Genomic DNA, 16,164 nt, shown 5'->3' on the forward strand with positions numbered 1-16,164 from the left:
TCACATAGAATTCATAGCGTAGAAGATTTTAAGGCATCCCATCTTTTTATGGTAACAATCAAACATATGTTAGCCCAAAACAAATGTTGTTTTGCTTTTCCCTGCAGTTTGTTTGATGAGGAAAACTTCAAGAACGTAATTGCAAGACAGCATTACATCAAAATAATATTGTCAGTTTCATATGTTAAGCAAATACATGTATCAGCAGCCAAATAGTCACTTGTGTTCCCAGGTCACAACTCTATTTTTTCTCCTCCAACTCCTTTAAATCCACCGGTGCCATATGCAACATATCCCTTTTCTTTGGCATGGTTTATCTAATTTTATTGTTGTGCCTGTTCAGTGTGACCCTTGCAGAAGACCTCAGTGCAACGACAAACTGGCCTACCAGATGCCTCCCATCCATTAAAACCACGTTCCAATACCATAATATTTTTTATTCCTGCATCATCTTTCGACTCGGCAAGATATTCTGCAAGCCTCCTTGCACACTTTGGTCCCCGAACCTAGAAAACAGTCATTGACAACTCAATACGCTGACCGATATGTGAAAAGAAGAAATACAGATAGGAGGTATATTCTTCTGTTCTCCAAAACTTGCAATCACTAGGACAACATGCGCAGAGGACAACAACAACACGTAAATGAATGGAGTTATTTAAGATGTAATAATCAGTGCGAGCGTCCAATTCCATTAAAATACCACATGAAACACTTCATTATCCTCTTGCATAATGAAAGAACTTTTTATAAAGAAAAGTTGCTATTTAGAAGAGGAGAAGCTTAATTTAAAGGGAAGCAGGAAGATGGTGTCACTGCTTGCACTATGAGAATTAGCAAGCAGATGAGAATACTCCGAACTCTACTACAAAGCCTAGAATATGAGTTATAACACAACCATTTCATAACTCTAGAAAATATTATGCACATTTTTGCTTGGTCAATTGTTAAAAAAGAACTCCTTTAGGCAGTAATGTATTACTAAAACTGGCAATGTACAGTATTATACCTTTAGTGGTCGTTTGGCTTGAACAAGTTATGCTGGCATTGGTTATCCTGGTATTATTTCTTATTGACTGTTTGGTATATTGTATTAATCATGGGCTTGTCAATTTTACTGTTTTACCCTGGGATTACTATTCCATCCTCTGGCAGGTATAAGTTATTCTGGTAATATTTTTAATCCTGGGATAACTTATCCCAAGGCTACTAACCAAATAAGGAACAAGGCGGTACTAAATTTTTATCCCAGGATTATTTTTGGTTGTCCATCACACCAAACGACCCCTTAATGTAGCATATGAGTACTCTCAGATCTTGCACGCTACTCTTAGAATAAAGCCACATGCACAATTTCAAAGACCAAAAGCAAGAATTAGCATAACATGACCCTTTAGACTTTGAACTTTAGTGCTAATTTCACATTTTTGAAAAAGGCAAGCCTTATCTTTGAACTGGTACCTCCTTCTTCTATACTTTCGTAAGTAATCCCAAGTGACCATCAGCTATTAGTTGTCTCTTTTCCAGGTTTACTCTAGAGTACCAACTCCGCAAACTATAACTTCTTCTACAAAATCACAATCTAGCGTATTTCTTTGATATTTCTATCTCTATAGTCTACCCTCATCTTTCTATTTACTTTGTTCATTAAACTTCTAGTTGTTGCTTCATCCATGAGCTTGACATGTAAAGCAAAACTGTGATACAGATGACATATCCACCTGTAGTGCTAGCACAAGGAATCAGGAGATGCTTCATTTTCTCCTTTTCTTTTACCGAATGGATATACAGCCCAAAGAGACCACTAGACAGATCTTAGTCAAATATTATAATAGCTTTACATATTGGCCTAACAATATCCTCCACACAGCTCTTCTGAATTTCAAATAGTATTCAAGATTGGACTGAGGAATACAGAATGTTATTGGAAGAAGAAAGGAACTCGCCCACATGTTTTAAGTTATTGGTTAAATGATGCAAAACAGAGAGTTGCATATCTTATTAGAAGTTGTACCCTCCAAATGAACTTAAAAAATTGTGCAGCAGAAGCATCTCTGAAGGTTTTTACAAGGAGAGAATGCTGCAATAGCAACAGCATGAAGAACTATGTATTATATAGTGACTGTCAAGCGAACATCTGAAGTTGGACTTGGACAATAATAGGTCCTTAATTTGTTATTAACCAAAGAGTCAAAGCTTTTGGTGGTAGGTAAAACTCATTGACAGTAAACTGCAGATCTATGCCAAAATTGTAAGTTGATTAATAGTGCAGAGTAACAATCTGAACAACCATTAAAAGCTTGGACTATTCTTAAAGGGATGGGCTTAGCTGTCAAAGAGTTGGAATAATAAATTTCGAAACCAAATTTCGGATTCCAACAAAGCTGACACATGGAGAATTATTGACATTTGCCTAAACCTTGGACTGATCAAAGCGCACGAGCTGACCCAAACACCACCGTTATCCGAAAAAACAAAAAGAGCTTGGACTATTTGTGAGGACACAAGGACTGTTACTTTGGAGCAATTCCAGAAACAAAACCAAGTTTTGAAGGTTTATACTAAGGCCTAATGTGCTTTTCACCAATGGACAATGATATCAGTGGCATGATTACTTTTAGTCTAATAATTACTATACAACACTCTCAAGAACATCCATGCCATGTTGATTTGGCAGCCATGGATGTCATTTCACGTTTCAATATGTGTATCTTTCCTTTACCATGGATGTAATTCAACGAAGATTTGCATCTAAACTAGACCATGAATGTGAGTTGGGTGTCTGCCTAAGTGCTTATCCCTGTGGTTATCTTAGCCATAGAGCACCTAATACACCATAGAAAGATTTTTGGCCATGAAGTATATGTATAAGCTACCGAATTGTCTATTCTAACAGTAGATCAAAGAAAAGCATCCATAAGTGGAACAAAAGAAAAAAGATTTGCAGAAGCAACTAAGGAAATCAGAGGCTATAATTGCTCTGTACGACTCATCATAACAAGTAAAAAGAAAGGAAAAATTAAGGTAAAACTCAAATTGTAAAAATTGTTTGACTAATATAGATTAACTGTGGAATTATAAATGATACTACGGGAAATGTTAAGTTATGGAAGAAAAGCAAGGTGAGACTCTCTAATTAGTCTTTCGCTGCTTCATTGTGTATCTTTACTGATCTTGATATCTCTAGTTCCACAAACAGCAATAACACTAGAAGTTATTTATCTGACTAGTAGTAGTTGAAATCCTATAACACCCTGCTTTCCATAATTTTGGCCAATTCAAAATTCAAGCTGATAACCCCTAAAAAACCAATCAACTGAAAAACAATAAGGAGATGTGCAGAAACACTCTTTAACCAAAAACTGAATCTGGCAAAAGAAATGCCAAGAGAGTTGACAAATAACCACAATATAGATTAGAAACTAAGATTAGTCTGGGATAAGTTCAAGATGCCATTAGCAGTTCCATAAAGAAATGTATCAACAGCAGATAAGACAGAACCCAAAAGGAACTGTAGAGTGATCAAGCAACGATAACTATCCTCAATCCCAAACAAGTTGGGTCGGACTATATGAATCCTCACCGACCACACTACTCCATTTAAATCATCTCATGCCAATGTGATGCAAACACTGTAGAGTGATCAAGATAGAATTAAAATCCAACAAAAGATAGAATCTTTAACCAAAAACTGAAAAACCCAACATAAGAAAAGAAAGAGCTATTTAACAAATATGAGAAAGTAGGTAAGGAAACAAGATTTGAACCTGGCTAAGAGCACAGTGAAAAACAAGGGTATCTTTGCCATTAGCAGCTTGAATAAGGCTGGGAATTTTATCACGAAAAGTATCGCTAGCAAAGTGAAGTGAGCCAGCTATGTGACCATCGTAGCTCCTCTCATCATCCCTGCAAATAATTTGAGGCCAAAACAAAAGCAATCAGATATGGGGGTTTAGTAGAAATAGACATAAAATAGAGATCTGAAAGAATATGTGAGTGACAGAGTTTGTTTGTAAGACCTGACGTCGACGATGGCGATGTTAGGACGGCGTTTAAGAGAGAGAAGCTGAGAGCCGGTAATGTATGTGATGCTCCTTGCCGCCATGTCTTCCTCTCTCTGGCTTCTCAAGTTTTTCCAAAAGCAAGAAAATATGGACATAGGAAAGCAAAATAATAATTAGGAAAAATCAAATAAACTGAAGATAATTTCTAAAAAAATAAAAAGCAAGAGAAAATTAGTAACTAGTACTAGTAAGCAAGGAGAACTTTTAGTAAGTAGATCTTTTTCAATCAGCATAGGTCAGGAGAATCTAATACCGAAATTATTTCCAATAATAAGGTTTAGTCAAACAACCCGGATAATACGAAAGGTCACCTAAGTGGGTTGAAGAGAATTTTATGTTGCTTTTCTACTATCTTTTTTTATTTTCCACCCGGTGTCCGGTACTTACATTGGAGATCGACTAAATTCGGATTCACGCCGAGAAGTCCCACATTGGGGTAAAGCGCTCCCTAACAAAGGCGACTCCATACCAGGGGCTCGAATTCGAGACCTCTGGTTAAGAATAAAGGAGTACTTATCACTCGACAACGGCCCTTGTTGGTACCTTTTCTAAAAACATTTGTGTAGGATCAAATTATTTTATTCCAATAATTGATGATTGTTCAATTTAGTTTTATATCCTTTAACTGATCTAGCTAAATTTAGTAGTGCTAACAATACTATCTATTTCATGGAGGGGGTGGGGGGGTTGAAGCTTGAAGGTAGTACTAATAGTTTTGAGAGATTAATATTGTATGATGCTTCGCCAATTTATGTAATAGTATGTCCTTTTGTTAATGACCATCAGGGTATGTACCCTGGACAGACCCAAAAATGTACCTACTACATAGTATTTATTTATCAGTAATAAATTTCTTCTTTACCAAAAAAGAAAAAAAAAAGAGAGAGAGAGAGAAGTTGTAGTATCTTAAAACTGTCATAGACAACAATTACAGAGTTGTTGAAGGGAAACGGAGTTGACTGTGCTTTTTTACTTTTTCAAAAACCTTTATTTGCATTTGCCCACTTTCTCTAAAGTAAAGCAATCTTTCCGACATTGCAGATTGGATGTATTCATTTACAGATACGATAGAATCAATCTCCTTTCTTGTATATCTCACAAAGGAAGCCACCACTACTACTTCAATGTACTAAATTAAAGAAAAATAAAACAACAAACCAAAGCAGCAAAGAAATATTAATGTGATCTCAGCTCCATTGCTATATGTGAGCATGTGCTTAAGTGATTAGTATAATCCAGCATAACACATTATTGACTGCCGCTTGTGCAACCTCTGATCGCATAGTAGATTGATATTTGTTTATGAACCATGTATGGTGCAACAGAATCTGGCTACTGCATATTCAACTTAAATATTTTGCAAGTTCTGATCAGCTATGGAACTCTGTACAACTTTGCTTCAGAGGATAAACTGAAGTTTTCATGAGATAAGTTAACATCCAAGTAGAGACACAGCTACGACTACTCCCTGATCATAGCAACTTCACATTCAACTTAAATATTGTTACAAGTTGAAAACTTAAAATGTTCCCCGCAGAAAGAGTAGGCAGCTTATATAGGGAAATGAATAGAAACTACCAAATGCTCTCTTTGGAACCAAAGAATAGATGGAAAAGGAAAGGGAATTTTTAAGATTTTTTTCTCTTTCATTTAATATGGGCAGAAATAAAGGACGGAAAATGGCAGGGCAATTTGTATTTCCTCGGGGCAATGTACTTGGTTGAGGAACAGTTGCCATCCAATGTGTACATGAAAGTGACGAAGTTACTTTGACTATAGAACCATGCCTATTTGGAGATATTGGAGAAATTGGATAATTGGGCCAAAACCGATAGTTCATCCTCTTATTCTCCCCTAATATAAACCTTGAGTCATCAATGCCTTTCTGACTCAAACTGGCCTTTCCTTGTTCTAGTTCTCCTTTCCTTCGACTTCTCTTTAGACAAAATTTGAAAAAACTTAGGAAGGACTTGCTCAAGCAGCTACACATATCTCCTTGCAATGTAGTAATCCTCCATCCACAATCTTAGTGTTTTAATTTTTTGTTGTTGTTATAATTTATTAAATGTGAGATCCTTTTAGAGCAACTTCAGTATGATTCCAACTGAAATATAGCTTTGCGACTTTTTTTTGTCATAGTGCAACTTGGAAAGAAAGGTATGATTTCAGTCCTTTGTTGTTTTAGAAGGTACAGAAAACGTACCACTGCACAAGAATATAAAGCTTCTCAGGCAAGCCCTGGGATCGAAGAGGTGAAGTAAAAGAAAGCAGGTACAAATGCAATTATGCAAGCTGCTATAGGGCCCACGGGGTGCGCATCAAAATTGTATGCAGTTCTTATAAAGGAGAATGAAAATCACCAATGAGAGGAAAGAATACATAAGAGGAGCGAAAAGATGCTTAAATTACCAAGAAGCCTAATGATACTAAAAATACAAAAAGAAATACAAGGGATTTACAGCTGGAATAAGAATGAGTTTTCATGATTCAGACCTTACATAACATTCCTTTGTCATTGATAGTTAAAGGTGCTACTGGTTGGTTAGTGATCCTCTTATCTGCATTATAGAGAACATGAAATAGATAATGTATGCGCACTGACTATCAGCTGGGATCCCTGCGCTTTACTCTACTCTTCATCATCTCAGCCCACCTCGCAAAGAGACTTGAGACCTCAAACTTCCCAGAGAACTTCATCCTCTTAGCCAACTCATCCAGTATATCAGGCCTACCAGCCCGAGAAAAATCAGCCGCGAATTTGTTGTAGTCAAGTTGAGGTGCTTGCATGCCTTTGTCTATCATTTCCTCCAAGTATTTACAAGCCTCCATAGATCGCCCTTGCCCTATAAGCCCTCCAATGAAAACAGTGTAAGAATTTTCATCAGGACAGCAACCCCTCAGATTCATCTCCTCCCAAGTTGCATGACCCATCTCATAGTTCTTTGTCATGAAGAATGATTTCATCAACATATTGTAGCTGTGAATAGTTGGTTGTATTCCATTCCTGATCATCTTTTTATATAAAATAACTGCATCATCTGGCATTCGTCGATTTATTATTAATTTGATCAGTGCATTATACAGTCGTGCATCAGGTGGGCATCCTTTTTCCTTCATCTCCTTCAGCAATGCAAAGACTTTATCCATCTTCCTTTGATTTCCAAAGCCTGTTACCAAACAGGTAAAAATTGCAGCATCCGCCTCACTTCCGGAACTAAGCATTTCCTCAAAGTAGTCAATGGCTTCATCCATCTTCCCTTGCTTACACAAATCTCTGATCAAGATAGTATAACTTCTTGCATTAGGTGATGGACCCTTGGCTTTCATAACCTCAAACAGCTTGATCGCATCAGACCTTTTTTTACACTTAAACAGCCCCTCCAGCATTGTGTTATGGGCGACAATATCAGGCTTAAATCCCTTATCAATCATCTCATTCCATACTTTACCAGCATCCATCAGATTCTTTACCCTACACCAACCATTGAGCAAAACTGTATATGTTTGTATATTTGGTGTAAATCTATGCTCCAATTTCTCAAACAATAACTGTGCTTCTTTCCCAAGCTTTGCCCTTCCCAGGGCATCAAGCAAACAATTGATAGTCTCCACCCCAACTTTAAACTTGTACTTCTTCATCAACTCAAAAATCCCAATAGCTTTCTTCCGCTCTTTTGCTGCAGCAAATGCTTTCATGGATATCAAAAAGGTCTCCATTGTAAGCAAACCTTTCTCACCCATTTCTTCAAGAACCGAGACCATGGTCTCAAACTGCCTCGTCTTTCCAAGTATTGCCATCATTGCATTATACGTTCTTGAATTGTGAGCATAACCTGGCCTCTGGGCCGCCCAACAAAAGAATCTGAATGCTGGTTTTCTAGCATGCTTGAACCTCTCCAACACATCCACTACCAAATCATGGCTCAAATTGATTCCACATTCATCTAAAACAGCCTCCATGTTTCGATCTAACGAAAACAACTCATCGATAACCTTACACACCCTATCCACCTCTTTAGGATCTGCCTTCGACCCCACCATCTCATCACTCTCACTCTCAACATCATTATCACTTTCTAATTCACCATCATTATCTACATAAGTACAAAATTCCCTACAACTCAACCTCAAAAATCTCACATTTGGATGAACACCATTAAAATAAAAACACCCTTTTAACCAAAAAGGCCAAATCTTTCTGGGATTACTAAATGACAACTTTTGTCTAAAAGTAGAGAGGGAAGTGGGGCGTGGCAAAATAGATGTACTGAATTGCCTAAAATCCAACTTTGAACTCAGAACATTTGGATGAATATTGGTAATAAAAGAACACCCTTTTGGCAAAAGAGGCCAAATTTTTCTGGGATTAGTCAATGACAACTTTTCTTGAAAAGTAGCGAGTGAAGTGGGGTGTGGCAAAAAAGATGAAACTTGACAATGAGAAAGATGAATACTGCAATTAGTATGATAATGAAACAAACGAGACAAGGGCAGAGAGCTACCAACAAGAAGGAACACTTGCTGTTGTTCTCCAAATTTTCCTCGTAGCCTTGTGGCTTGTTCATCATCCAACTGGGTGGCGGCGATGTTGAGGAGTTCGCCATTGAAGTTGAGCTGTTGAATTAAGTGTGGAGAAGGTTTAAAGATTGCAGCTTTTTCAAGATTTCTCATAGAAATAGCCATTGGGAGTCCATTGAAAGTGGAAAAGCTTTGCCACTCAGATGAGATTTATGCGCTGGTTTTGCAGATCGCAGCGGCGAATTTGGCTTCTACGGTACTGGGGGAAGGGCCGGTTATGCTTTGTGAGAGTTGTAGCTCGTGCAATGTAATTTGTACATTGTCTTATTCTACCAAATTAATTTGGACATTAATTACATATTCTTTAAGCAAAATTAGAGGAATACATATTTTGAAACCAGTCAAATTGAACAAATTTTGTAGAAATAGATTAACTTAGTTTAAGCAGATAAAATGACTGATTTTTCTAATAGCATGTCTGCCAAAATTCTAAAATAAGCTTATATTGAAAAGTATTTTGCTAAAAAAGAAATGCGTGAAATTATTTGTGTTTGGTTAATTAATTTGAAAATATTTTCGAGTAGCAATTAGTGTTTATCCAAACTTTTAAAAAGTGCTTTTAAAATTCTCTCAAAAGTATTTTTTGAAAGCAGTTTTTTTATGATTCTCAAAAACTACTTTTGTGTCTACTCAAAAATATTTTTTTTTAACTTGATCAAATACTTTAACTTTGGGGGAGGAAGCATTTTGAGCAAATAAACAAAAAAGATATTTTTGGCCAAACAGGATATAAGTACAAACACTAGTTTCAAACTTATTAGGCATATAATCCAAAAAGAAAAAGAAAAAGTGGTTAAGAGCTTATCTTACAACAATAATACATTCAAGTGTTAAAGCTAGTAAAATCAACTTATCACTAATTATGTCGCACCTTCATTCCATAGCTTTTGCTGAAAAGCTAATTGGATTGTAGCTCCCACCACCAAATTCTTGTTGCTTCTTCACAATACTCTTTTACTTTATATCCAAGATACAAGTATACTTTCTGAGATTAAAAGCTTGCTCTTACTATATTTTAATGGAGTAAATGATAACAGCATGTCAAAACAAGAATCATTTCATCAGAGCAATTTGTCCTACAAAACATCAAGTGCAACGGTCTTCATGATTGAAATGATGATTTTCACTTGCCTATTTTTCATTTTAATACCAAATAGGCAAAAATATTTCTTTTGACAAGTATAATAGAATAAAGTAACTGTTTGCTTATTGTTACTGCAAACCAAACAACAGTGTTATTCTTTGTAATGATTAAGTGGTAACAACCTCGTAGCATGGTAAAACTGCATACAATAGTCTTTCGCATAGCAAGAGTTTAGTGCATCGGGCTGCTTCTTATTAAGTGATAAAATCAAAATAAATACTGGAGTATTACTTAACCATGAATATGATGAAGTGATAAAACTATATTTGAAAACATATGTCATGCATTCATCCATTTAATACAAACATTGCATGCATCTGTTTAATACAAACTAACAGTTTTTTCTTTGAACAAAAGAGAGACTAGAAACAGCAATTCACTTACCGAGTGCCCTTGAGCACAAACTGTCCACCCATCTTTTGGCAAATATATAAGAGTAGCAGTCACTCAAAAGATGGGGCAAGGAACCAGTAACACAACACAGTCAAACTATCTTAAAATTATGTTTATAAACAAAAGGTTCTCCAACACTCTCTTTCTATGTAACATATGTACCAATCAAAATTACAGATAATATACAACACAGATTAAAAGCATCACTTCAACAAGTCATTGCCGAGAAGAAAAGAGGTGGACCAATTGACCTTGCCTGGAACATCTCGATTCGATCATAAAAACTACAAAGAAAAAGAAAAAGGAAATGAAAAAGAAGAAGGCTAATTGTTCATGATTGAGCAGCAGTATTTGCACTCAGTTGCTCTGTCATTGTATGAGAAGTTTCCTTCATCTCTGAGGAGGGAATTTCCTTTATCTCCTTAACAGAAGCTTCGTTTGTCACCTTAACCGGAGCTTCCTCTGTCTCATTCATTGGAGTTACATTTGACTCTGCTATTGGAGTTTCCTTTATCTCCTTAATTGGAGTTTCCTTCATCTCCTTTAAAGGGGATCCTTTCTTCGCTTTCACCAATTTGGTAGGTTCTTTGGCTTTGGGAGTTCCATTACTATTCCGAGCACTCACGCGATCTTTACTCTTGGGAGTAGTTGGGGTAGTACTGCCTTGTTTGTAAACACCAATGCTGTGACGAACCTTTGCACAAGGTTTCTTTTCTTCGGGAGATGGTGTGACTGCATCGCTACAGCTCTTTCTACGGGTCAGATTTGGTGATTTGGCACGAGTCACTGGCAGCTGCATGCAAAGCAGTAAAATTTTTGTTTACTTACAAAGATAAAACTCTATGGAGACCATGAAAAGGCCCAAAGAGAAGTCAAGGTTGTTGCATGATAGCTTGATACTTGGGAATAGAAAACACTAATTACGTATGAAAAAAAAAGTACGGAAAAATGTTTCACTTGCAGAGCCAAAGTTGTCTCAGTTATGCCAGACATCAACACTTTAGAGCATAGAACAGACATGCAAATAAATAGTACACATGCATTCTAAAGTTAATATCAGTAACTCGCATCTTGAGTTGTTATCTAATTAATTCCTTTTTTAGGTGAAGTGTGATTTACAACATGGCATTAAAATTAAAAATTGATTATTCAAATTATATGGCCAGAGTCTTGACTTAATTGGGCAAGTTTCTTACACATGGTAGAAAGAAAAACATGCAGAGAGGCAATCAACTTTTAAAATAAACAAAGAGTGGAAATATAGGTGAAGAATACCTTTTTAAGTTCACGCTTTGGAGGTGGCCCTTCACGGTAAAAACTAGGAACTGGATTTGCTCTGTAGACCATGGCCTTTCTAAGCTGCTTCATTGCTGCTTCTTCCTCTTCCTAGAATTTGTAGAGGATAGGTTAGGGGTCAAGTATCTTACTTCACAACATGTCTTATTTTTTTCTCCGCCCTCCCCTAAGCAATTGTTAAGGTTGAGGATACATGCATACTACAATACCTTCATTCTGGCTGCATATTCTTGTTTCTCTGCCTCCAGAGCTTTGTGCTTTTCCTCTAACTTTGTGTAATACTAGGGGAAAAATGAAAAAGAATGGGATAGCATCATTTGTTCGGAAAACAAAAGCACAACTACAAGTTAATATGAATAAGGGAGAGGGAGAGGGAGAGGGGGCTTGTAAGGAGGTTGAAACAAAAATTGCGTTTGAACGTTCAGGAAAATACCTCTCTACGTCTCTCTGAGCGTTCAGAACATTTAAATGATGGAGCTACAGGAACAGTAATCTTGGACTTAACTGTCCGCACAGAAGCTGCAGTTCTATGAAAGATAAGGAAGATTTTCCCAGAAGAACAAGAAATTGAAAACAGAGAGTTTTTTTTATGATAAATTAAAGTCTGCAAAAAGAGGACTAGAAGGCCAACAAGAGGATACGAGGAAGCCAAGGACCAGTTATCGTCTTCATCCAGAATCCGCAGTTTCCTTGACATCATGGGAGAATTTTGCTGCAACAAGATGAATAACTCTCAAAATCAGTGGTCTGACCATCAGGGCACAAGAATTACATGACATCAGAGACTACAAGTATTATCTACAGAGTTATGAAGGGTGTAAAATAATGACAATAAAACACTGGAATATGTGAAGTAGTATGGAAGCCTGAAAATTTCAATCAAGATATTAAAGATGTATTCATCTCTGATTGCAGCAAATAATCATTCTGCTTGCCACAGCCAACTTCTTCGTTCAGTGACTAACTCATTCAGGTTGCAAACCAAAATTGATCAACCTACTTTTCGGCAAAAGCCAAGTAATAATTTGTTGAAGGTCCCATTTAGTGCTACTCTCATATCAGCATCACAGAATTTAAGCCTGAAGAGTTCCAACCCGAAATTGATCCATCTAATTATGGGAAAAATCATGTTGTAAGTCGCTGAAGGTTTCCATTTAGTGCTACTGTGATATCAACATCAGAATTAAGACTATCACGTTTAAATAGTAATGTGGTTGGAGTTTCCACTGAGCATCGACCCAGCATCATAGAATTTAAATCTTGAACATAATTATGAGGAGTGAGAAGTTTTCCAATAAGCATCAACTCGTTCCAGGCTATTCAATCCCCACCCCACCCAAAACCACCATAACCAAAACCTACAGTAACAAAATATAAAGTCTGGATGTTAGGCTGGTTCAAAGATTGTCAGATACAAGCAAGCAGTTTCCGGACATCTTTCAGCTGCAAATAAAATTCACATCCCTTTTCAAATGTTATCTTTTAAACTGTGGAAAATAAAGAAGAGCTCCAGCTTATAAGGTTTGCGGCATCTTCAGGATCGTTAAAGTGTTAAATAAAAGTAAACAAAATCTTACATGAAATTTTTGGGAAGTCATAGGAGAGTGCAGATCGTTGGACTTTGATGAACAGTTAGATCCAGCATCAACCGTCTGAGTGCCATTTTCATGATTTTCAGGTTCATTCCCTGATGAATTCATGACCGGGGGTGCTAGACTTTCAGTTGCTGCAGAAGAATCAGAGTAAGGCTTCAATGGCGAGCCCAACTTCTTGTCACTGGACTTCACAGCCTCAGTCTTTGTAATTTTTCCCTCAGTCGTATCAGGTTCACAGTTGGTGCTTTTCACAGATAGTACATCCTGCTTCTCATGGGATTCCTCCACGTGTGTGTCTTTTGCAGTGTGATCCTCTGCCTCATAGTCCTTTGCTTCAACCCTTTCCTTGGCAATTCTGGGCGCAACATGAACTGTGACACCATTTGGCTTAACATTAGGTCTCCTGTCAGCATTGCGTAAACCTGTAATGTCCCTCCCCATTTACCTGCAAAAAAGGATAAATAAACAGAATAAAAGATTCAAAATGCATTTCCTCAAATGAAAGGTTTGCATGACAAGCAGAAATAAGGTCATTCAACATTTCTAATTGTTTGATCACAAACCCAAAAAGATAAATTACTAAACAAAAAAATAAAATAGAAACCTAAAACATACATTGCAAACCCCAAAAGAAAAGCAGAATCGAGGTCCGGTTGAAAATCTAAAAGTTATGAAGTGCAACAGTATCACACAAGTCAGACAAGTATTTTTATTCCAACGTTTCCCAGAATGATGTCACAGTATTCAACATTTGGCACATTAAATGCATTCTCTATCTAATACTAGCTTAAGCTTTAGGTGAGGAGATCATCTCATTCAGCAAACCAAGTGATACTATCACAAGCTCAGATCTTAGTCCAGAGAAAAACATATAGAGCTTTCGGAGCACATGTAGCGTTCAGCTGATCAATCAAAATATTTCCTTCTATGTAGTAATCACAGTTAGGACAGTAAGAAGCATGAAGGCAAAAGTGCTGCCAAGAAATAACAAAACAACGGGAATCTCCAGCAACTTGCTCTTTTATCTCAATCGTTTATTTATTTCCTCTAAGTAAACCACTCCCAAAAATTAGTATCTACTTATAGTAAGATTAAATTTCTAAAAAGAAAGACATTGTTAATAAGTCAAGAAAGTTCTTTTCCCCTCAAATCAGGAATTAGTAATTATGCAGTGACCAACTTTACATTTGAAAGAATCTAGTCTCTACGAAAATGACGGGGCCAGTCAAACAAAGTGTTTGAGGTAGAGCAAAAGGCAGTAAAATAGAAGGTTGGAAATCCCCAAAAGTAACTTACAACCGGAAATTTTACAGACTTAGAAGGGAAAGAACTTGAGAGAGAGAGATCAGGAGAATATCTTAACCACCTTAGAATTCAAAAAACTAATCTTTGAATCTGACAATCTTGCATAAGGAAAATATACAGACAAATCACGAAGCTCAGGGCGGACGAAAGAAAGATAAATATAAGAAATAAATGTGTAAATGGCAATCTAAATTTGGAGACCCAAATGCTCAAATCCATCACAAATTTGAAAATTTGGGGGAAAAAAGAAGTAAACTTCTAACCAACAGAAAATATAGCTTCAAAATCCCTACACTAGACATGGACAAACACATCCCACCTTTGAAAACCAATTAAAAATGAAAAATAAATAATAATAAAATGAATCAAGCCAAATCCAGTACCCACAATTCCTCCTACATATGCACCAAAATGCTCAAATCCCATAACAAATAAATAAATTTCAAACTTTTCTGAGTCCAAAAAAAAAGGAATAGCCACATAAAGGCCAAATTCTCACAGCTCAAACACCCAAGAAAAAAAAAAGGAACAAAATTCTCAAACCCACAAACAAATAGTAGCTCAAAGAACAAGACAATCACCCTAAAATCCCTCATTTCCAATCCCCACGTCCATTTTCCAACATTTTGAGCAAAAAAAGTTCAATCTTTACCACAAAAACTCAAACACCCAGATAAAAGAGGCCAACACAAAGAGAAACAAAGAAAGAAGAACGCAGCAAACCAACAAATAATTACCAAAGCTAAAGTCTTGTGGCCTGAGAAGCTAAGCTGAAACAACCCCACCAAAGAAACAACAAAAAGAAAAAGAATGGGGGCAAAAATATTCAAAAACACAAAACATGCAGATCGAAAACAAAATAAATCCTTACGAGGTTGTCTTTTTGTGACCGTTTGAGCTTCTGATCTGAAAGAGATCTCTTCAAACCAACACACACACACACACAGGAAAACCCACAAACGTGAACCCAACTCTCTTCTTCTTCTTCTTCTTCTTCTTCTTCTTTCTCTCTCTTTTTTTTCCTTTCTTTTTTTCTCTCTGTAAACTATCAAAATGTTTAATGTTTACTTTTTTATGTATGATGGTTATGACTATTGGTGCCCCCTACTGTCTGTCCTTTTCTTTCTCCTTCTCTCACTTTTTTAACCTTTTTGTTTTTATTTTTTATTTAATTTTTTCTGTTTGTTCCATTTTTCTTTCTCTTTCCTCTAAATTTATCTGGTCAATCTCAAGTCTCTACGCCGTTAATGTCGGGCAGTTGCCTGCACAGGAGTAACAATGCTAATTTTAAATTAAAAAAATCTCAATTGTTTTTGGTTTTTTTTTTTTGAAAGCCAATTAATTTAAATGCGTGTGGAAAATTTTTATCTAATAAATAAATCGCTCTTAATAAAGAGAATTTCATTTTTATGACTTGATATTTATAAAGAGAAGTATTTATTAGGAAAAATAATACTGTATAACCGTTAGTAAAAATAATAGCTGAAAAACTATATAAAATATGTATATTTTTTGTACATATATACATTCTGTATGTTATATATACAAAAATTATATAAATTTTATATATTCTTTTGACTACCAAATATAAATAATTTCTAGCGCGGATTAAAAATGATAATATCCCTAATTATTATTTCACCACAATCTGAAATAGATTAACATATCGTATGTATTTTGTTTGTCCCCCTTTAATATCAATTTTGTAATTTATTGGAGGGAAAAGGAAATGAGAATTTAACTTTTGTCCTTTATTTTTGGTGGTTGACCGCATTTTAATGTTAGGTTT

The 16,164-nt window shown here is 36.1% G+C and overlaps 3 protein-coding genes across 6 annotated transcripts; all 3 read right to left on the bottom strand.

The window, feature by feature from the left end:
* Window positions 1-136: 136 nt before the first annotated feature.
* LOC107822354 (dual specificity phosphatase Cdc25) lies at window positions 137-4,336 on the bottom strand. Of its 4 annotated transcripts, none has more exons than XM_075217730.1 (4): window positions 4,318-4,336; window positions 4,020-4,121; window positions 3,768-3,906; window positions 137-506 (listed from the first exon to the last, which is right to left on the bottom strand). In XM_075217730.1, exons 2-4 carry the CDS (start codon window positions 4,103-4,105, stop codon window positions 324-326), a joined length of 408 nt encoding a protein of 135 aa, XP_075073831.1. In that variant the 5' UTR covers window positions 4,106-4,121; window positions 4,318-4,336; the 3' UTR covers window positions 137-323. The 4 variants fall into 4 exon arrangements, with proteins under 4 accessions (XP_075073831.1, XP_016504373.1, XP_075073832.1 ...); XM_016648887.2 differs by lacking the exon at window positions 4,318-4,336 and adding an exon at window positions 4,250-4,310; XM_075217731.1 differs by lacking the exon at window positions 4,318-4,336 and adding an exon at window positions 4,244-4,262.
* Window positions 4,337-6,376: 2,040 nt separating this feature from the next.
* Window positions 6,377-8,879, bottom strand: LOC142161861 (pentatricopeptide repeat-containing protein At3g62470, mitochondrial-like). The gene has a single exon (XM_075217728.1). The coding sequence runs from the start codon at window positions 8,745-8,747 to the stop codon at window positions 6,669-6,671; it is 2,079 nt and encodes a 692-aa protein (XP_075073829.1). The 5' UTR covers window positions 8,748-8,879; the 3' UTR covers window positions 6,377-6,668.
* A 1,378-nt stretch (window positions 8,880-10,257) lies between these two features.
* Window positions 10,258-15,465, bottom strand: LOC107787178 (uncharacterized). Its single transcript, XM_016608712.2, has 7 exons — window positions 15,247-15,465; window positions 13,053-13,515; window positions 12,117-12,187; window positions 11,909-12,002; window positions 11,685-11,756; window positions 11,455-11,565; window positions 10,258-10,972 (listed from the first exon to the last, which is right to left on the bottom strand). Exons 2-7 carry the CDS (start codon window positions 13,509-13,511, stop codon window positions 10,511-10,513), a joined length of 1,269 nt encoding a protein of 422 aa, XP_016464198.2. The 5' UTR covers window positions 13,512-13,515; window positions 15,247-15,465; the 3' UTR covers window positions 10,258-10,510.
* Between the last annotated feature and the right edge of the window lie 699 nt (window positions 15,466-16,164).

This window comes from Nicotiana tabacum, chromosome 7 (assembly GCF_000715075.1).
Source record: "Nicotiana tabacum cultivar K326 chromosome 7, ASM71507v2, whole genome shotgun sequence".
NCBI lineage: Eukaryota > Viridiplantae > Streptophyta > Magnoliopsida > Solanales > Solanaceae > Nicotiana > Nicotiana tabacum.